Genomic DNA, 21,009 nt, shown 5'->3' on the forward strand with positions numbered 1-21,009 from the left:
TCTGTCGCTCGCTCGCTTCTCTCTCGCTCGCTCTGTCACTCACTTTCTGGTCTCTCGCTCTCTCTGTCTCTCTCTCGCTCTCTCTGTCTCTCGCTCGCTCTCCACTGTCTCTCGCTCGCCTCTCTCTTGTCTCTCGCTCGCTCTCTTCTCTGTCTCTCGCTCGCTCTCTCTCTGTCACTCGCTCGCTCTCTGTCTCATGTGCTCTGTCACTCTCGATCTCTGTCTCTCGCTCGCTCTTTTGTCTCACGCTCTGTCTCTCGCTCGCTCTTTGTCTCACGCTCTGTCTCTCGCTCGCTCGCTTTCTCTCTGTCTCTCGCTCGCTCACTCGCTCTCTCTCTGTCTCTCGCTCGCTCTCTCTCTGTCTCTCGCTCGCTTCTCTCTCTGTCTCTCGCTCGTTCTCTCTCTCGCTCGCTCGCTCGCTCTCTGTCTCTCGCTCTTCTCTCTCGCTCTCGCTTCTGTCTCTCGCTCGCTCTCTCTCGCTCGCTCTCGCTCGCTCTCTGTCTCTCGCTCGCTCTCTCTGTCTCTCGCTCGCTCTCTCTGTCTCTCGCTCGCTCTCTCTGTCTCTCGCTCGCTCTCTCTGTCTTCTTTCTCGCTCGCTCTCTCTCTCTGTCTCTCGCTCGCTCTCTCTCTGTCTCTCGCTCGCTCTCTCTCTGTCACTCACTCGATCTCTGTCTCTCGCTCGCTCTTTGTCTCACGCTCTGTCTCTCGCTCGCTCGCTTTCTCTCTGTCTCTCGCTCGCTCACTCGCTCTCTCTGTCTTTCGCTCGCTCTCTCTCTGTCTCTCGCTCGCTCTTCTCTCTCGCTCGCTCTCTGTCTCTCGCTCGCTCTGTCACTCTCTCTTTGTCTCTCACTCGCTCTGTCGCTCTCTGTCTCTCGCTCGCTCTCTCGCTCTGTCTCTCGCTTGCTCTCTCTCTCGCTCTGTCTCTTCGCTTGCTCTCTCTCTCGCTCTGTCTCTCGCTTGCTCTCTCTCGCTCTCTGTCTCTCGCTCGCTCGCTCTCTGTCTCTCGCTCGCTCGCTCTCTGTCTCTCGCTCTCGCTCGCTCTCTCTGTCTCTCGCTCGCTCTCTCTGTCTCTTGCTCGCTCTCTCTGTCTCTCGCTCGCTCTCTCTGTCGCTCGCTCACTTTCTGTCTCTCGCTCTCTCTGTCTCTCGCTCGCTCTCTCTGTCTCTCGCTCGCTCTCTCTGTCTCTCGCTCGCTCTCTTGTCTCGCTCATTCTCTCTCGCTCGCTCGCTCTCTGTCTCTCCTCGCTCTCTCTGTCTCTCGCTCGCTCTCTCTGTCTCGCTCGCTCTCTCTGTCTCCGCTCTCTCTGTCTCTCGCTCTCTCTGTCACTCGCTCTTCTCTGTCGCTCGCTCGCTCTGTCTCTCGCTCGCTCTCTCTGTCTCTCGCTCGCTCTCTCTGTCTCTCGCTCGCTCTCTCTGTCTCTCGCTCGCTCTCTCTGTCTCTCGCTCGCTCTCTCTGTCTCTCGCTCGCTCTCTCTCTGTCTCTCGCTCGCTCTCTCTCTGTCACTCGCTCGCTCTCTGTCTCATGCTCTGTCACTCACTCGATCTCTGTCTCTCGCTCGCTCTTTTCTCACGCTCTGTCTCTCGCTCGCTCTTTGTCTCACGCTCTGTCTCTCGCTCGCTCGCTTTCTCTCTGTCTCTCGCTCGCTCACTCGCTCTCTCTGTCTTTCGCTCGCTCTCTCTCTGTCTCTCGCTCGCTCTCTCTCTCGCTCGCTCTCTGTCTCTCGCTCGCTCTGTCACTCTCTCTTTGTCTCTCACTCGTCTCTGTCGCTCTTTGTCTCTCGCTCGCTCTCTCGCTCTGTCTCTCGCTTGCTCTCTCTCTCGCTCTGTCTCTCGCTTCTCTCTCTCTCGCTCTGTCTCTCGCTTGCTCTCTCTCTCTCGCTCTGTCTCTCGCTCGCTCTCTCGCTCTCTGTCTCTCGCTCTCGCTCGCTCTCTCTGTCTCTCGCTCGCTCTCTCTGTCTCTCTCGCTCGCTCTCTCTGTCGCTCGCTCGCTCTCTGTCTCTCGCTCGCTCTGTCGCTCACTTCTGTCTCTCGCTCACTCTGTCTCTCGCTCGCTTTCTGTCTCTCGCTCGCTCTTGTCACTCTTCTCGCTCGCCCTGTCGCTCTCTGTCTCTCGCTCGCTCTCTCTGTCTCTCGCTCGCTCTCTCTGTCTCTCGCTCGCTCTCTCTGTCTCTCGCTCGCTCTCTCTGTTGCTCATTCTCTCTCGCTCGCTCCTCTCTCTGTCTCTCGCTCGCGCTCTCTGTCTCTCGCTCGCTCTCTCTGTCACTCGCTCTCTCTGTCACTCGCTCTCTCTGTCACTCGCTCTCTCTGTCACTCGCTCTCTCGTCGCTCTCGCTCTGTCTCTCGCTCGCTGGCTCTCTGTCTCACACTCCCTCTGTCGCTCTCTGTCTCTCACTCGCTCTGTCGCTCTCTGTCGCTCGCTCGCTCTCTCTGTCACTCGCTCGATCTCTCTGTCACTTGCTCGATCTCTCTGTCACTCGCTCGCTCTCTGTCTCACGCTCTGTCACTCGCTCGATCTCTGTCTCTCTCTCGCTCTCTCTCTGTCTCTCGCTCGCTCTCTCTCTGTCTCTCGCTCGCTCTCTCTCTGTCTCTCGCTCACTCTCTCTCTCTCTGTCTCTCGCTCGCTGTCTCTCGCTCGCTCTCTCTCTGTCTCTCGCTCGCTCTCTCTTCTGTCTCTCGCTCGCTCTCTCGCTCGCTCTCTCTCGCTCTGTCGCTCGCTCTCGCTCTCGCTCGCTCTCTCTCGCTCGCTCGCTCTCTCTGTCTCGCTCGCTCTCTCTGTCACTCACTCTCTCTGTCACTCGCTTTGCTCTCTGTCTCACGCTCTGTCACTCGCTCAATCTCTGTCTCTCGCTCGCTCTTTGTTCTCTCTCTCTCGTCTCTCTCTCTCTCTCGCTCTCTCTGTCTCTCGCTCGCTCTCTCTCTCGCTCTCTCTCTGTCTCTCACTCGCTCTCTCTGTCTCTCGCTCGCTCTCTCTCTGTCTCTCGCTCGCTCTCTCTGTCACTCGCTCGCTCTCTGTCTCATGCTCTGTCACTCGCTCGATCTCTGTCTCTCGCTCGCTCTTTGTCTCACGCTCTGTCTCTCGCTCGCTCTTTGTCTCACGCTCTGTCTCTCGCTCGCTTTCTCTCTGTCTCTCGCTCGCTCATCGCTCTCTCTCTGTCTCTCGCTCGCTCTCTCTCTGTCTCTCGCTCGCTCTCTCTCTCTCTCGCTCTCTGTCGCTCGCTCGCTTCTCTCTCGCTCTGTCGCTCTCTTTCTCTCTCTCGCTCTCTCTGTCTCTCGCTCGCTCTCTCTGTCTCTCGCTCGCTCTCTCTGTCTCTCGCTCGCTCTCTCTGTCTCTCGCTCGCTCTCTCTGTCTCGCTCGCTCTCTCTGCTCTCTCGCTCGCTCTTCTCTGTCTCTCGCTCGCTCGCTCTCTCTCTGTCACTCGCTCGCTCTCTGTCTCATGCTCTGTCACTCGCTCGATCTCTGTCTCTCGCTCGCTCTTTGTCTCACGCTCTGTCTCTCCTCGTCTTTGTCTCACGCTCTGTCTCTCGCTCGCTCTTTCTCTCACGCTCTGTCTCTCGCTCGCTCGCTTTCTCTCTGTCTCTCGCTCGCTCTCTCGCTCTCTCTGCTCTCGCTCGCTCTCTCTCTGCTCTCTCTCTGTCTCTCGATCGCTCTCTCTCGCTCTGTCTCTCGCTCGCTCTCTCTCTCGCTCTGTCTCTCGCTTGCTCTCTCTCTCGCTCTGTCTCTCGCTTGCTCTCTCTCTCGCTCTGTCTCTCGCTTGCTCTCTCTCTCGCTCTGTCTCTCGCTTGCTCTCTCTCTCGCTCGTCTCTCTCGTCTCCGCTCGCTCTCTCTGTCTCTCGCTCGCTCTCTCTGTCTCTCGCTCGCTCTCTCTGTCTCTCTGTCGCTCGCTCGCTCTGTCGCTCACTTTCTGTCTCTCGCTCACTCTGTCTCTCGCTCGCTTTCTGTCTCTCGCTCGCTCTGTCACTCTCTCTCGCTCGCCTGTCGCTCTCTGTCTCTCGCTCGCTCTCTCTGTCTCTCGCTCGCTCTCTCTGTCTCTCGCTCGCTCTCTCTGTCTCTCGCTCGCTCTCTCTGTTGCTCGCTCTCTGTCTCTCGCTCGCTCTCTGTCTCTCGCTCGCTCTCTCTGTCACTCGCTCTCTCTGTCACTCGCTCTCTCTGTCACTCGCTCTCTCTGTCACTCGTCTCTCTGTCGCTCGCTCTGTCTCTCGCTCGCTGGCTCTCTGTCTCACACTCCCTCTGTCGCTCTCTGTCTCACACTCGCTCTGTCGCTCTATGTCGCCGCTCGCTCTCTCTGTCACTCGCTCGATCTCTCTGTCACTTGCTCGATCTCTCTGTCACTCGCTCGCTCTCTGTCTCAAGCTCTGTCACTCGCTCGATCTCTGTCTCTCGCTCGCTCGCTCTCTCTGTCTCTCGCTCGCTCTCTCTGTCGCTCGCTCGCTCTCTGTCTCTCGCTCGCTCTGGTCTCTCTATCACTTCTGTCTCTCGTCTCACTCCGCTCCCGTCACTCTCTCTCGCTCGCTCTCTCGCTCTCTGTCTCTCGCTCGCTCTCTCTGTCGCTCGCTCGCTCTCTCTCGCTCGCTCTGTCACTCACTTTCTGTCTCTCGCTCTCTCTGTCTCTCTCTCGCTCTCTCTGTCTCTCGCTCGCTCTCCCTGTCTCTCGCTCGCTCTCTCTGTCTCTCGCTCGCTCTCTCTCTGTCTCTCGCTCGCTCTCTCTCTGTCACTCGCTCGCTCTCTGTCTCATGCTCTGTCACTCGCTCGATCTCTGTCTCTCGCTCGCTCTTTGTCTCACGCTCTGTCTCTCGCTCGCTCTTTGTCTCACGCTCTGTCTCTCGCTCGCTCGCTTTCTCTCTGTCTTCTCGCTCGCTCACTCGCTCTCTCTCTGTCTCTCGCTCGCTCTCTCTCTGTCTCTCGCTCGCTCTCTCTCTGTCTCTCGCTCGTTCTCTCTCTCGCTCGCTCGCTCTCTGTCTCTGTCTCTCGCTCGCTCTCTCTGTCTCTCGCTCGCTCTCTCTCGCTCGCTCTGTCGCTCTCTGTCTCTCGCTCGCTCTCTCTGTCTCTCGCTCGCTCTCTCTGTCTCTCGCTCGCTCTCTCTGTCTCTCGCTCGCTCTCTCTGTCTCTCGCTCGCTCTCTCTGTCTCTCGCTCGCTCTCTCTCTGTCTCTCGCTCGCTCTCTCTCTGTCTCTCGCTCGCTCTCTCTCTGTCACTCGCTCGCTCTCTGTCTCATGCTCTGTCACTCACTCGATCTCTGTCTCTCGCTCGCTCTTTGTCTCACGCTCTGTCTCTCGCTCGCTCTTTGTCTCACGCTCTGTCTCTCGCTCGCTCGCTTTCTCTCTGTCTCTCGCTCGCTCACTCGCTCTCTCTGTCTTTCGCTCGCTCTCTCTCTGTCTCTCGCTCGCTCTCTCTCTCGCTCGCTCTCTGTCTCTCGCTCGCTCTGTCACTCTCTCTTTGTCTCTCACTCGCTCTGTCGCTCTCTGTCTCTCGCTCGCTCTCTCGCTCTGTCTCTCGCTTGCTCTCTCTCTCGCTCTGTCTCTCGCTTGCTCTCTCTCTCGCTCTGTCTCTCGCTTGCTCTCTCTCTCGCTCTGTCTCTCGCTCGCTCGCTCTCTGTCTCTCGCTCTCGCTCGCTCTCTCTGTCTCTCGCTCGCTCTCTCTGTCTCTTGCTCGCTCTCTCTGTCTCTCGCTCGCTCTCTCTGTCGCTCGCTCACTTTCTGTCTCTCGCTCACTCTGTCTCTCGCTCGCTTTCTGTCTCTCGCTCGCTCTGTCACTCTCTCTCGCTCGCCCTGTCGCTCTCTGTCTCTCGCTCGCTCTCTCTGTCTCTCGCTCGCTCTCTCTGTCTCTCGCTCGCTCTCTCTGTCTCTCGCTCGCTCTCTCTGTTGCTCATTCTCTCTCGCTCGCTCGCTCTCTGTCTCTCGCTCGCGCTCTGTCTCTCGCTCGCTCTCTCTGTCACTCGCTCTCTCTGTCACTCGCTCTCTCTGTCACTCGCTCTCTCTGTCGCTCGCTCGCTCTGTCTCTCGCTCGCTCTCTCTGTCTCTCGCTCGCTCTCTCTGTCTCTCGCTCGCTCTCTCTGTCTCTCGCTCGCTCTCTCTCTGTCTCTCGCTCGCTCTCTCTCTGTCACTCGCTCGCTCTCTGTCTCATGCTCTGTCACTCACTCGATCTCTGTCTCTCGCTCGCTCTTTGTCTCACGCTCTGTCTCTCGCTCGCTCTTTGTCTCACGCTCTGTCTCTCGCTCGCTCGCTTTCTCTCTGTCTCTCGCTCGCTCACTCGCTCTCTCTGTCTTTCGCTCGCTCTCTCTCTGTCTCTCGCTCGCTCTCTCTCTCGCTCGCTCTCTGTCTCTCGCTCGCTCTGTCACTCTCTCTTTGTCTCTCACTCGCTCTGTCGCTCTCTGTCTCTCGCTCGCTCTCTCGCTCTGTCTCTCGCTTGCTCTCTCTCTCGCTCTGTCTCTCGCTTGCTCTCTCTCTCGCTCTGTCTCTCGCTTGCTCTCTCTCTCTCGCTCTGTCTCTCGCTCGCTCTCTCGCTCTCTGTCTCTCGCTCTCGCTCGCTCTCTCTGTCTCTCGCTCGCTCTCTCTGTCTCTCGCTCGCTCTCTCTGTCGCTCGCTCGCTCTCTGTCTCTCGCTCGCTCTGTCGCTCACTTTCTGTCTCTCGCTCACTCTGTCTCTCGCTCGCTTTCTGTCTCTCGCTCGCTCTGTCACTCTCTCTCGCTCGCCCTGTCGCTCTCTGTCTCTCGCTCGCTCTCTCTGTCTCTCGCTCGCTCTCTCTGTCTCTCGCTCGCTCTCTCTGTTGCTCATTCTCTCTCGCTCGCTCGCTCTCTGTCTCTCGCTCCGCGCTCTCTGTCTCTCGCTCGCTCTCTCTGTCACTCGCTCTCTCTGTCACTCGCTCTCTCTGTCACTCGCTCTCTCTGTCACTCGCTCTCTCTGTCGCTCGCTCGCTCTGTCTCTCGCTCGCTGGCTCTCTGTCTCACACTCCCTCTGTCGCTCTCTGTCTCACACTCGCTCTGTCGCTCTCTGTCGCTCGCTCGCTCTCTCTGTCACTCGCTCGATCTCTCTGTCACTTGCTCGATCTCTCTGTCACTCGCTCGCTCTCTGTCTCACGCTCTGTCACTCGCTCGATCTCTGTCTCTCTCTCGCTCTCTCTCTGTCTCTCGCTCGCTCTCTCTCTGTCTCTCGCTCGCTCTCTCTCTGTCTCTCGCTCGCTCTCTCTCTGTCTCTCACTCACTCTCTCTGTCTCTCGCTCGCTGTCTCTCGCTCGCTCTCTCTCTGTCTCTCGCTCGCTCTCTCTCTGTCTCTCGCTCGCTCTCTCGCTCGCTCTCTCTCGCTCTGTCGCTCGCTCTCGCTCTCTCGCTCTCTCTCGCTCGCTCGCTCTCTCTGTCTCGCTCGCTCTCTCTGTCACTCACTCTCTCTGTCACTCGCTTGCTCTCTGTCTCACGCTCTGTCACTCGCTCAATCTCTGTCTCTCGCTCGCTCTTTGTCTCTCTCTCTCTGTCTCTCTCTCTCTCTCTCTCGCTCTCTCTGTCTCTCGCTCGCTCTCTCTCTCGCTCTCTCTCTGTCTCTCACTCGCTCTCTCTGTCTCTCGCTCGCTCTCTCTCTGTCTCTCGCTCGCTCTCTCTCTGTCACTCGCTCGCTCTCTGTCTCATGCTCTGTCACTCGCTCGATCTCTGTCTCTCGCTCGCTCTTTGTCTCACGCTCTGTCTCTCGCTCGCTCTTTGTCTCACGCTCTGTCTCTCGCTCGCTTTCTCTCTGTCTCTCGCTCGCTCACTCGCTCTCTCTCTGTCTCTCGCTCGCTCTCTCTCTGTCTCTCGCTCGCTCTCTCTCGCTCTCTCTGTCGCTCGCTCGCTCTCTCTCGCTCTGTCGCTCACTTTCTGTCTCTCGCTCTCTCTGTCTCTCGCTCGCTCTCTCTGTCTCTCGCTCGCTCTCTCTGTCTCTCGCTCGCTCTCTCTGTCTCTCGCTCGCTCTCTCTGTCTCTCGCTCGCTCTCTCTCTGTCTCTCGCTCGCTCGCTCTCTCTCTGTCACTCGCTCGCTCTCTGTCTCATGCTCTGTCACTCGCTCGATCTCTGTCTCTCGCTCGCTCTTTGTCTCACGCTCTGTCTCTCGCTCGCCTCTTTGTCTCACGCTCTGTCTCTCGCTCGCTCTTTGTCTCACGCTCTGTCTCTCGCTCGCTCGCTTTCTCTCTGTCTCTCGCTCGCTCACTCGCTCTCTCTGTCTCTCGCTCGCTCTCTCTGTCTCTCGCTCGCTCTCTCTGTCTCTCGCTCGCTCTCTCTCTGTCTCTCGCTCGCTCTCTCTCTGTCTCTCGCTCGCTCTCTCTCTGTCTCTCGCTCGCTCTCTCTCTGTCACTCGCTCGCTCTCTGTCTCATGCTCTGTCACTCACTCGATCTCTGTCTCTCGCTCGCTCTTTGTCTCACGCTCTGTCTCTCGCTCGCTCTTTGTCTCACGCTCTGTCTCTCGCTCGCTCGCTTTCTCTCTGTCTCTCGCTCGCTCACTCGCTCTCTCTGTCTTTCGCTCGCTCTCTCTCTGTCTCTCGCTCGCTCTCTCTCTCGCTCGCTCTCTGTCTCTCGCTCGCTCTGTCACTCTCTCTTTGTCTCTCACTCGCTCTGTCGCTCTCTGTCTCTCGCTCGCTCTCTCGCTCTGTCTCTCGCTTGCTCTCTCTCTCGCTCTGTCTCTCGCTTGCTCTCTCTCTCGCTCTGTCTCTCGCTTGCTCTCTCTCTCGCTCTGTCTCTCGCTCGCTCGCTCTCTGTCTCTCGCTCTCGCTCGCTCTCTCTGTCTCTTGCTCGCTCTCTCTGTCTCTCGCTCGCTCTCTCTGTCGCTCGCTCACTTTCTGTCTCTCGCTCACTCTGTCTCTCGCTCGCTTTCTGTCTCTCGCTCGCTCTGTCACTCTCTCTCGCTCGCCCTGTCGCTCTCTGTCTCTCGCTCGCTCTCTCTGTCTCTCGCTCGCTCTCTCTGTCTCTCGCTCTCTCTGTCTATCGCTCGCTCTCTCTGTTGCTCATTCTCTCTCGCTCGCTCGCTCTCTCTGTCACTCGCTCTCTCTGTCACTCGCTCTCTCTGTCACTCGCTCTCTCTGTCGCTCGCTCGCTCTGTCTCTCGCTCGCTCTCTCTGTCTCTCGCTCGCTCTCTCTGTCTCTCGCTCGCTCTCTCTGTCTCTCGCTCGCTCTCTCTGTCTCTCGCTCGCTCTCTCTCTGTCTCTCGCTCGCTCTCGCTCTGTCACTCGCTCGCTCTCTGTCTCATGCTCTGTCACTCACTCGATCTCTGTCTCTCGCTCGCTCTTTGTCTCACGCTCTGTCTCTCGCTCGCTCTTTGTCTCACGCTCTGTCTCTCGCTCGCTCGCTTTCTCTCTGTCTCTCGCTCGCTCACTCGCTCTCTCTGTCTTTCGCTCGCTCTCTCTCTGTCTCTCGCTCGCTCTCTCTCTCGCTCGCTCTCTGTCTCTCGCTCGCTCTGTCACTCTCTCTTTGTCTCTCACTCGCTCTGTCGCTCTCTGTCTCTCGCTCGCTCTCTCGCTCTGTCTCTCGCTTGCTCTCTCTCTCGCTCTGTCTCTCGCTTGCTCTCTCTCTCGCTCTGTCTCTCGCTTGCTCTCTCTCTCTCGCTCTGTCTCTCGCTCGCTCTCTCGCTCTCTGTCTCTCGCTCTCGCTCGCTCTCTCTGTCTCTCGCTCGCTCTCTCTGTCTCTCGCTCGCTCTCTCTGTCGCTCGCTCGCTCTCTGTCTCTCGCTCGCTCTGTCGCTCACTTTCTGTCTCTCGCTCACTCTGTCTCTCGCTCGCTTTCTGTCTCTCGCTCGCTCTGTCACTCTCTCTCGCTCGCCCTGTCGCTCTCTGTCTCTCGCTCGCTCTCTCTGTCTCTCGCTCGCTCTCTCTGTCTCTCGCTCGCTCTCTCTGTCTCTCGCTCGCTCTCTCTGTTGCTCATTCTCTCTCGCTCGCTCGCTCTCTGTCTCTCGCTCGCGCTCTCTGTCTCTCGCTCGCTCTCTCTGTCACTCGCTCTCTCTGTCACTCGCTCTCTCTGTCACTCGCTCTCTCTGTCACTCGCTCTCTCTGTCGCTCGCTCGCTCTGTCTCTCGCTCGCTGGCTCTCTGTCTCACACTCCCTCTGTCGCTCTCTGTCTCACACTCGCTCTGTCGCTCTCTGTCGCTCGCTCGCTCTCTCTGTCACTCGCTCGATCTCTCTGTCACTTGCTCGATCTCTCTGTCACTCGCTCGCTCTCTGTCTCACGCTCTGTCACTCGCTCGATCTCTGTCTCTCTCTCGCTCTCTCTCTGTCTCTCGCTCGCTCTCTCTCTGTCTCTCGCTCGCTCTCTCTCTCTCTCGCTCTCTCTCTGTCTCTCACTCACTCTCTCTGTCTCTCGCTCGCTGTCTCTCGCTCGCTCTCTCTCTGTCTCTCGCTCGCTCTCTCTCTGTCTCTCGCTCGCTCTCTCGCTCGCTCTCTCTCGCTCTGTCGCTCGCTCTCGCTCTCTCGCTCTCTCTCGCTCGCTCGCTCGCTCTCTCTGTCTCGCTCGCTCTCTCTGTCACTCACTCTCTCTGTCACTCGCTTGCTCTCTGTCTCACGCTCTGTCACTCGCTCAATCTCTGTCTCTCGCTCGCTCTTTGTCTCTCTCTCTCTGTCTCTCTCTCTCTCTCTCTCGCTCTCTCTGTCTCTCGCTCGCTCTCTCTCTCGCTCTCTCTCTGTCTCTCACTCGCTCTCTCTGTCTCTCGCTCGCTCTCTCTCTGTCTCTCGCTCGCTCTCTCTCTGTCACTCGCTCGCTCTCTGTCTCATGCTCTGTCACTCGCTCGATCTCTGTCTCTCGCTCGCTCTTTGTCTCACGCTCTGTTTCTCGCTCGCTCTTTGTCTCACGCTCTGTCTCTCGCTCGCTTTCTCTCTGTCTCTCGCTCGCTCACTCGCTCTCTCTCTGTCTCTCGCTCGCTCTCTCTCTGTCTCTCGCTCGCTCTCTCTCTCTCTCGCTCTCTCTGTCGCTCGCTCGCTCTCTCTCGCTCTGTCGCTCACTTTCTGTCTCTCGCTCTCTCTGTCTCTCGCTCGCTCTCTCTGTCTCTCGCTCGCTCTCTCTGTCTCTCGCTCGCTCTCTCTGTCTCTCGCTCGCTCTCTCTGTCTCTCGCTCGCTCTCTCTCTGTCTCTCGCTCGCTCGCTCTCTCTCTGTCACTCGCTCGCTCTCTGTCTCATGCTCTGTCACTCGCTCGATCTCTGTCTCTCGCTCGCTCTTTGTCTCACGCTCTGTCTCTCGCTCGCTCTTTGTCTCACGCTCTGTCTCTCGCTCGCTCTTTGTCTCACGCTCTGTCTCTCGCTCGCTCTCTCTCTGTCTCTCGCTCTCTCTCTGTCTCTCGCTCGCTCTCTCTCTCGCTCTCTCTCTGTCTCTCGCTCGCTCTGTCACTCTCTCTTTGTCTCTCGCTCGCTCTGTCGCTCTCTGTCTCTCGCTCGCTCTCTCTCTCGCTCTGTCTCTCGCTCGCTCTCTCTCTCGCTCTGTCTCTCGCTTGCTCTCTCTCTCGCTCTGTCTCTCGCTTGCTCTCTCTCTCGCTCTGTCTCTCGCTTGCTCTCTCTCTCGCTCTGTCTCTCGCTCTCGCTCGCTCTCTCTGTCTCTCGCTCGCTCTCTCTGTCTCTCGCTCGCTCTCTCTGTCTCTCGCTCGCTCTCTCTGTCGCTCGCTCGCTCTGTCGCTCACTTTCTGTCTCTCGCTCACTCTGTCTCTCGCTCGCTTTCTGTCTCTCGCTCGCTCTGTCACTCTCTCTCGCTCGCCCTGTCGCTCTCTGTATCTCGCTCGCTCTCTCTGTCTCTCGCTCGCTCTCTCTGTCTCTCGCTCGCTCTCTCTGTCTCTCGCTCGCTCTCTCTGTTGCTCATTCTCTGTCTCTCGCTCGCTCTCTGTCTCTCGCTCGCTCTCTGTCTCTCGCTCGCTCTCTGTCTCTCGCTCGCTCTCTGTCTCTCGCTCGCTTTCTGTCTCTCGCTCGCGCTCTCTGTCTCTCGCTCGCTCTCTCTGTCACTCGCTCTCTCTGTCACTCGCTCTCTCTGTCACTCGCTCTCTCTGTCACTCGCTCTCTCTGTCGCTCGCTCTGTCTCTCGCTCGCTGGCTCTCTGTCTCACACTCCCTCTGTCGCTCTCTGTCTCACACTCGCTCTCTCTGTCACTTGCTCGATCTCTCTGTCACTCGCTCGCTCTCTGTCTCACGCTCTGTCACTCGCTCGATCTCTGTCTCTCGCTCGCTCGCTCTCTCTGTCTCTCGCTCGCTCTCTCTGTCGCTCGCTCGCTCTCTGTCTCTCGCTCGCTCTGTCTCTCACTTTCTGTCTCTCGCTCACTCTGTCTCTCGCTCGCTTTCTGTCTCTCGCTCGCTCTGTCACTCTCTCTCGCTCGCCCTGTCGCTCTCTGTATCTCGCTCGCTCTCTCTGTCTCTCGCTCGCTCTCTCTGTCTCTCGCTCGCTCGCTCTCTCTGTTGCTCATTCTCTGTCTCTCGCTCGCTCTCTGTCTCTCGCTCGCTCTCTGTCTCTCGCTCGCGCTCTCTGTCTCTCGCTCGCTCTCTCTGTCACTCGCTCTCTCTCTGTCTCTCGCTCGCTCTGTCGCTCACTTTCTGTCTCTCGCTCACTCTGTCTCTCGCTCGCTCTGTCACTCTCTCTCGCTCGCCCTGTCGCTCTCTGTATCTCGCTCGCTCTCTCTGTCTCTCGCTCTCTCTGTCTCTCGCTCGCTCTCTCTGTTGCTCATTCTCTGTCTCTCGCTCGCTCTCTGTCTCTCGCTCGCTCTCTGTCTCTCGCTCGCTCTCTGTCTCTCGCTCGCGCTCTCTGTCTCTCGCTCGCTCTCTCTGTCGCTCGCTCGCTCTCTGTCTCTCGCTCGCTCTGTCTCTCACTTTCTGTCTCTCGCTCACTCTGTCTCTCGCTCGCTTTCTGTCTCTCGCTCGCTCTGTCACTCTCTCTCGCTCGCCCTGTCGCTCTCTGTATCTCGCTCGCTCTCTCTGTCTCTCGCTCGCTCTCTCTGTCTCTCGCTCGCTCTCTCTGTTGCTCAATCTCTGTCTCTCGCTCGCTCTCTGTCTCTCGCTCGCTCTCTGTCTCTCGCTCGCGCTCTCTGTCTCTCGCTCGCTCTCTCTGTCACTCGCTCTCTCTCAGTCTCTCGCTCGCTCTGTCGCTCACTTTCTGTCTCTCGCTCACTCTGTCTCTCGCTCGCTTTCTGTCTCTCGCTCGCTCTGTCACTCTCTCTCGCTCGCCCTGTCGCTCTCTGTATCTCGCTCGCTCTCTCTGTCTCTCGCTCGCTCTCTCTGTCTCTCGCTCGCTCTCTCTGTTGCTCATTCTCTGTCTCTCGCTCGCTCTCTGTCTCTCGCTCGCTCTCTGTCTCTCGCTCGCTCTCTGTCACTCGCTCGATCTGTCTCTCGCTCGCTCGCTGTCACTCGCTCGATCTGTCTCTCGCTCGCTCGCTCTCTCTCTGTCTCTCGCTCGCTCTCTCTCTGTCTCTCACTCGCTCTCTCTCTGTCTCTCGCTCGCTGTCTCTCGCTCGCTCTCTCTCTGTCTCTCGCTCGCTCTCTGTCTCTCGCTCGCTCTCGCTCTGTCTCTCGCTCGCTCTCTCGCTCTGTCTCTCGCTCGCTCGCTCTCTCTGTCTCGCTCGCTCTCTCTGTCACTCACTCTCTCTGTCACTCGCTTGCTCTCTGTCTCACGCTCTGTCACTCGCTCTCTCTGTCTTTCGCTCGCTCTCTCTGTCTCTCACTCGCTCTGTCTCTCGCTCGCTCTCTGTCTCTCGCTCTCTCTGTCTCTCGCTCTCTCTGTCTCTCGCTCGCTCTCTCTCTCTCTCTCTCTCTCTCTCGCTCGCTCGCTCTCTCTCTGTCTCTCGCTCGCTCGCTCTCTCTCTGTCTCTCGCTCGCTCTCTCTCTGTCTCTCGCTCGCTCTGTCACTCTCTCTTTGTCTCTCACTCGCTCTGTCGCTCTCTGTCTCTCGCTTGCTCTCTCTCTCTCGCTCTGTCTCTCGCTTGCTCTCTCTCTCTCGCTCTGTCTCTCGCTTGCTCTCTCTCGCTCTCTGTCTCTCGCTTGCTCTCTCTCTCTCTGTCTCTCGCTCGCTCTCTCGCTCTCTGTCTCTCGCTCTCGCTCGCTCTCTCTGTCTCTCCCTCGCTCTCTCTGTCTCTCGCTCGCTCTCTCTGTCTCTCGCTCGCTCTCTCTGTCGCTCGCTCGCTCTCTGTCTCTCGCTCGCTCTGTCGCTCACTTTCTGTCTCTCGCTCACTCTGTCTCTCGCTCGCTTTCTGTCTCTCGCTCGCTCTGTCACTCTCTCTCGCTCGCCCTGTCCCTCTCTGTCTCTCGCTCGCTCTCTCTGTCTCTCGCTCGCTCTCTCTGTCTCTCGCTCGCTCTCTCTGTCTCTCGCTCGCTCTCTCTGTCTCTCGCTCGCTCTCTCTGTCTCTCGCTCGCTCTCTCTGTCTTTCACTCGCTTTCTGTCTCTCGCTCGATCTCTCTGTTGCTCATTCTCTGTCTCTCGCTCACTCTCTGTCTCTCGCTCGCTCGCTCTCTGTCTCTCGCTCGCTCGCTCTCTGTCTCTCGCTCGCTCTCTGTCTTTCGCTCGCTCTCTGTCTCTCGCTCGCTTGCTCTCTGTCTCTCGCTTACTCTCGGTCTCTCTCTCTGTCAGATGTACTCGGATGGCAGTGAGTACTTGTCTCAGAACAATGAGACGGCACTGCAGTACTTCAAGAAGGCCTCTGACCTGGTGAGTGTCCAAATCTTAGAAATAGAATCACTAGTGTGGACATCATATTTCTATGGTCCAACCATGGATTGTTATACATCCATAATGATATCTATATAACTGTGTTTTCTGAATATGTCCTTTTATCAAACTATTCACTTCTTTGGGTATCTTATACATAGGCCACAGTGCCTGTACATATGCCTGTAAGAATTACCAATAAAAGAGTGTTCATAGTGGTCAAAAACTGCTGGGACAGAAACATTCCTATACATCGCTTTTCAATGACCACATGGATTTTCAGGATCGATCAGTTACAGTTGAATTTGGAAGTTTACATACACTTTAGCCAAATACATTTAAACTCAGTTTTTCACAATTCCTGACATTTAATCAAGGTAAAACTTCCCTGTTTTAGGTCAGTTAACTTCTCTATTGTAGGGGGCAGCATTGGGAATTTTGGATGAAAAGCGTGCCCAAAATATGCATATTTGGATAGAAAACACTCTGAAGTTTCTAAAACTCTTTGAATGATGTCTGTGAGTATAACAGAACTCATATGGCAGGCAAAAACCTGAGAAAAAATCCAACCAGGAAGTGGGAAATCTGAGGTTTGTAGTTTTTCGACTCTTGCCCTATCAAATACACAGTGTCTATGGGGTCATGTTGCACTTCATAAGACTTCCACTAGATGCCAACAGTCTTTAGAACGTTGTTTGAGCCTTCTACTGTGAAGTGGGGCAGAATGAGAGGGGAATGAGTCAGAGGTCTGCCAGCAGCCACGAGCCCAGTTCCGAGCGTTCACGTGAGAGCGACCTGCGTTCCATTGCTTTTCTACAGACAAAGGAATTCTCCGGTTGGAACATTATTGAAGAATTATGTTAAAAACATCCTAAAGATTGATTCTATACATCGTTTGACATGTTTCTACGGACTGTAATGGAACTTTTGGACTTTTCGTCTGCTCGTGCGTTATGAATTTGGATTACTGGGCTGAACGCACAAGGAGGAATTTGGACATAAATGATGGACATTATCGATCAAAACAAACATTTATTGTGGAACTGGGATTCCTGGGAGTGCATTCTGATGAAGATCATCAAAGGTAAGTGAGTATTTATAAAGCTATTTCTGACTTCTGTTCACTCCAACATGGCGGATATCAATCTGGCTTGATTTGTCGTCTGAGTACTCAGATTATTGCATGGTTTGCTTTTTCCATAGTTTAAAAAGAATCTGACACAGTGGTTGCATTAAGGAGAAGCATATCTTTAATTCTGTGAATAACACTGTGAATAACACTTGTATTTTGAGTATTTCTGTAAATTGATGTGGCTCTCTGCAAAATCACCGCATGTTTTGGAACTACTGAACATAACGAGCCAATGTAAACTCAGATTTTGGGATATAAATATGAACTTTACCAAACAAAACATACATGTATTGTGTAACATGAAGTCCTATGAGTGTCATTTGATGAAGATCATTAAAGGTTAGTGATTCATTTGATCTATATTTCTGCTTTTTGTGACTCCTCTCTTTGACTAGAAAAATGGCTGTGTTTTTCTGTGACTTGGCTCTGACCTAACATAATCGTTTGGTTTCGTCGTAAAGCCTTTTTGAAATCGGACACTGTGGCTGGATTTACAATAAGCGTATCTTTAAAATGGTGTAAAATACATGTATGTTTGAGGAATTTTAATTATGGGATTTCTGTTGTTTTGAATTTGGCGCCCTGCAGTTTCACTGGCTGTTGACAGGTGGGACGCTACCATCCCACGTGCCCTAGAGAGGTTAAGATCACCACTTTATTTTAAGAATGTGAAATGTCAGAATAATAGTAGAGAGAGTGATTTATTTCAGCTTTTATTTCTTTCATCACATTCCCAGTGGGTCAGAAGTTTACATACACTCAATTAGTATTTAGTAACATTGCCTCTAAATTGTTTAACTTCTTGGAGCTACCCATCCCGTTAGCGGGATCATTTTCGTCGGCAACACCTGAATAGCATAGCGCCACAGTCAAATAATATTACAAAAAAATATTCATATTCATGAAATCACAAGTGCAATATTACAAAACACAGCTTAGCCTTTTGTTAATCCACCTGTCGTCTCAGATTTTGAAATTATGCTTTACAGCGAAAGCAATCCAAGCATTTAAGTTTATCGATAGCCTAGCATAGCATTATGTACACTTAGCATCAGGAATCTTGGTCACGAAAATCAGAAAAGCAATCAAATTAACCGTTTACCTTTGATGATCTTCGGATGTTTTCACTCACGAGACTCCTAGTTACACAACAAATGTTCCTTTTGTTCCATAAATATTATTTTTAAACCCAAAATACCTCCGTTTGTTTGTCGCATTATGTTTAGAAATCCACAGGAAAGAGCGGTGACGACAACGGAGACGGAAATTCCAAATAGTCAATCTTTTTACAGTTTTGGAAACTTTAGAGTGTTTTCTATCCGGTCAGGGATTTGTGATGGCCACTCCAATACCTTGACTTTGTTGTCCTTAAGCCATTTTGTCACAACTTTGGAAGTTTGCTTGGGGTCATTGTCCATTTGGAAGACCCATTTGCGACCAAGCTTTAACTTCCTGACTGATGTCTTGAGATGTTGCTTCAATATATCCACATAATTGTCCTCCCTCATGATGCCATCTATTTTGTGAAGTGCACCAGTCCCTCCTGCAGCAAAGCACCCCCACAACATGATGCTGCCACAACCGTGCTTCACAGTTGGTATGGTGTTCTTTGGCTTACAAGCCTTCCCCCTTTTCCTCCAAATATAACAATGTTCATTATGGCCAAACAGTTCTATTTTTGTTTCATCAGACAAGAGGACATTTCTCCAAAAAGTATGATCGTTTAACTATGGATATAGATACTTTTGTACCTGTTTCCTCCAGCATGTTCACAAGTTCCTTTGCTGCTGTTCTGGGATTGATTTGCACTTTTCGCACCAAAGTACGTTCATCTCTCGGAGACAGAACGCGTCTCCTTCCTGAGCAGTATGACGGCTGCGTGGTCCCATGATGTTTATACTTGCATACTATTGCCTGCACAGATGAGCGCGGTACCTTCGAGCGTTTGGATTTTGCTCCCAAGGATGAACCCGACTTGTGGAGGTCTACAATTTCTGTTCTGAGGTCTTGGCTGATTTCTTTTGATTTTCCCATGATGTCAAGCAAAGACGCACTGAGTTTGAAGGTAGACCTTGAAATACATCCACAGGTACACCTACAATTGACTCAAATGATGTCAATTAGCCTATCAGAAGCTTCTAAAGCCATGACATCCTTTTCAGGAATTTCACAAGCTGTTTAAAGACACAGTCAACTTAGTGTAAACCTCTGACCCACTGGAATTGTGATACAGTGAGTTATAAGTGAAATAATCAGTCTGTAAACAATACTTGGAAAAATGACTTGCGTCATGCACAAAGTAGATGCGCCGACAGAGATGGCCGCCTCGCTTCGCGTTCCTAGGAAACTATGCATTTTTTTTAAATAAAAAAATTATTTCTTACATTGGTACCCCAGGTCATCTTAGGTTTCATTACATACAGTCGAGAAGAACTACTGAACATAAGAGCAGCGTCAACTCACCATCAGTACGACCAAGAATATGACTTTCACGAAGCGGATCCTGCGTTCTGCCTTTCACCCAGGACAACGGAATGGATCCCAGCCGGCGACCCCAAAAAACGACTTAGAAAAAGGGGAAAACAAAGCGGTCTTTTGGTCAGACTCCGGAGACGGGCACATCGGGCACCACTCCCTAGCATTCTCCTCGCAAATGTCCAGTCAGAACGTGCGTTGAAGATGTCGTTCCCATAGCAACGATTAAAACATTCCCAAACCAGAAACCGTGGATTGATGGCAGCATTCGCGTGAAACTGAAAGCGCGAACCACTGCTTTTAATCCGGGCAAGGTGACTGGAAACATGACCGAATACAAACAGTGTAACTATTCCCTCCGCAAGGCAATCAAACAAGCTAAGCGTCAGTATAGAGACAAAGTAGAATCTCAATTCAACGGCTCAGACACAAGAGGTATGTGGCAGGGTCTACAGTCAATCACGGATTACAAAAAGAAAACCAGCACCGTCACGGACCAGGATGTCTTGCTCCCAGGCAGACTAAATAACTTTTTTGCCCGCTTTGAGGACAATACAGTGCCACTGACACTGCCCGCAACTAAAGCATGCGAACTCTCCTTCACTGCAGCCGACGTGAGGAAAACATTTAAACGTGTCAACCCTCGCAAGGCTGCAGGCCCAGACGGCATCCCCAGCCAGGCTGGTGTGCTTACGGGCATATTCAATCAATCCCTATCCCAGTCTGTTGTTCCCACATGATTCAAGAGGGCCACCATTGTTCCTGTTCCCAAGAAAGCTAAGGTAATTGAGCTAAACGACTACCGCCCCGTAACACTCACTTCTGTCATCATGAAGTGCTTTGAGAGACTAGTCAAGGACCATATCACCTCCACCCTACCTGACACCCTAGACCCACTCCAATTTGCTTACCACCCAAATAGGTCCACAGACGATGCAATCTCAACCACGCTGCACACTTCCCTAACCCATCTGGACAAGAGGAATACCTATGTGAGAATGCTGTTCATCGACTACAGCTCGGCATTTAACACCATAGTGCCCTCCAAGCTCGTCATCAAGCTCGAGACCCTGGGTCTCGACCCCACCCTGTGCAACTGGGTACTGGACTTCCTGACGGGCCGCCCCCAGGTGGTGAGGGTAGGCAACAACATCTCCACCCCGCTGATCCTCAACACTGGGGCCCCACAAGGGTGCGTTATGAGGCCTCTCCTGTACTCCCTGTTCACCCACGACTGCGTGGCCACGCACGCCTCCAACTCAATCATCAAGTTTGCGGACGATACAACAGTGGTAGGCTTGATTACCAACAACGACGAGACGGCCTACAGGGAGGAGGTGAGGGCCCTCGGAGTGTGGTGGCAGGAAAATAACCTCACACTCAACGTCAACAAAACTAAGGAGATGATTGTGGACTTCAGGAAACAGCAGAGGGAACACCCCCCTATCCACATCGATGGAACAGTAGTGGAGAGGGTAGTAAGTTTTAAGTTCCTCGGCGTACACATCACAGACAAACTGAATTGGTCCACCCACACAGACAGCATCGTGAAGAAGGCGCAGCAGTGCCTCTTCAACCTCAGGAGGCTGAAGAAATTCGGCTTGTCACCAAAAGCACTCACAAACTTCTACAGATGCACAATCGAGAGCATCCTGTCGGGCTGTATCACCGCCTGATACGGCAACTGCTCCGCCCACAACCGTAAGGCTCTCCAGAGGGTAGTGAGGTCTGCACAACGCATCACCGGGGAGAAACTACCTGCCCTCCAGGACACCTACACCACCCGATGTCACAGGAAGGCCATAAAGATCATCAAGGACAACAACCACCCGAGCCACTGCCTGTTCACCCCGCTATCATCCAGAAGGCGAGGTCAGTACAGGTGCATCAAAGCTGGGACCGAGAGACTGAAAAACAGCTTCTATCTCAAGGCCATCAGACTGTTAAACAGCTGCCAACACACTGACTCAACTCCAGCCACTTTTATAATGGGAATTGTTGGGAAATGATGTAAAATATATCACTAGCCACTTTAAACAATGCTACCTAATATAATGTTTACATACCCTACATTATTCATCTCATATGTATACGTATATACTGTACTCTATATCATCTACTGCATCCTTATGTAATACATGTATCACTAGCCACTTTAACTATGCCACTTTGTTTACATACTCATCTCATATGTATATACTGCACTCAATACCATCTACTGTATCTTGCCTATGCCGCTCTGTACCATCACTCATTCATATATCTTATGTACATATTCTTTATCCCCTTACACTTGTGTCTATAAGGTAGTAGTTTTGGAATTGTTAGCTAGATTACTTGTTGGTTATTACTGCATTGTCGGAACTAGAAGCTCAAGCATTTCGCTACACTCGCACTAACATCTGCTAACCATGTGTATGTGACAAATAAAATTTGATTTGATTTGATTTGAGATGTCCTAACCGACTTGCCAAAACTATAGTTTGTTAACAAAAAATTAGAGGAGTGGTTGAAAAACAAGTTTTAATGACTCCAACCTAAGTGTATGTAAACTTCCGACTTGAACTGTATATATTATTAGTCAAATTAACCGGTATAGATGTGGTTTTCAAGAGTGTCTCTCTTTTTGGTGTCCTTTCCAACTGTTCTTGTCCCCTAGGGTAACCCTGTTGGGCAGAGTGGACTGGGCATGGCGTACCTGTATGGGAGGGGCGTTCCAGTGGTAAGTGACTGCAAGTGTCCACCATCACCCAGTGCCACCTGGCACCTATACTACAAGAGCTTGGCAGGTAGCCGA

At 53.7% G+C, this 21,009-nt stretch overlaps 1 protein-coding gene across 2 annotated transcripts in view; it reads left to right on the forward strand.

Moving 5' to 3' along the window:
- Window positions 1-21,009, forward strand: part of LOC109866276 (protein sel-1 homolog 1) — a 79,966-nt gene that overhangs the window by 40,086 nt on the left and 18,871 nt on the right. For both annotated transcript variants that reach the window (XM_020454849.2, XM_020454850.2), the window contains exons 13-14: window positions 14,528-14,605; window positions 20,872-20,934. In XM_020454849.2, the coding sequence (XP_020310438.1) occupies window positions 14,528-14,605; window positions 20,872-20,934 (141 nt within the window). The remainder of the gene's footprint in view (window positions 1-14,527; window positions 14,606-20,871; window positions 20,935-21,009) is intronic.

This window comes from Oncorhynchus kisutch, linkage group LG21 (genome assembly GCF_002021735.2).
Source record: "Oncorhynchus kisutch isolate 150728-3 linkage group LG21, Okis_V2, whole genome shotgun sequence".
NCBI lineage: Eukaryota > Metazoa > Chordata > Actinopteri > Salmoniformes > Salmonidae > Oncorhynchus > Oncorhynchus kisutch.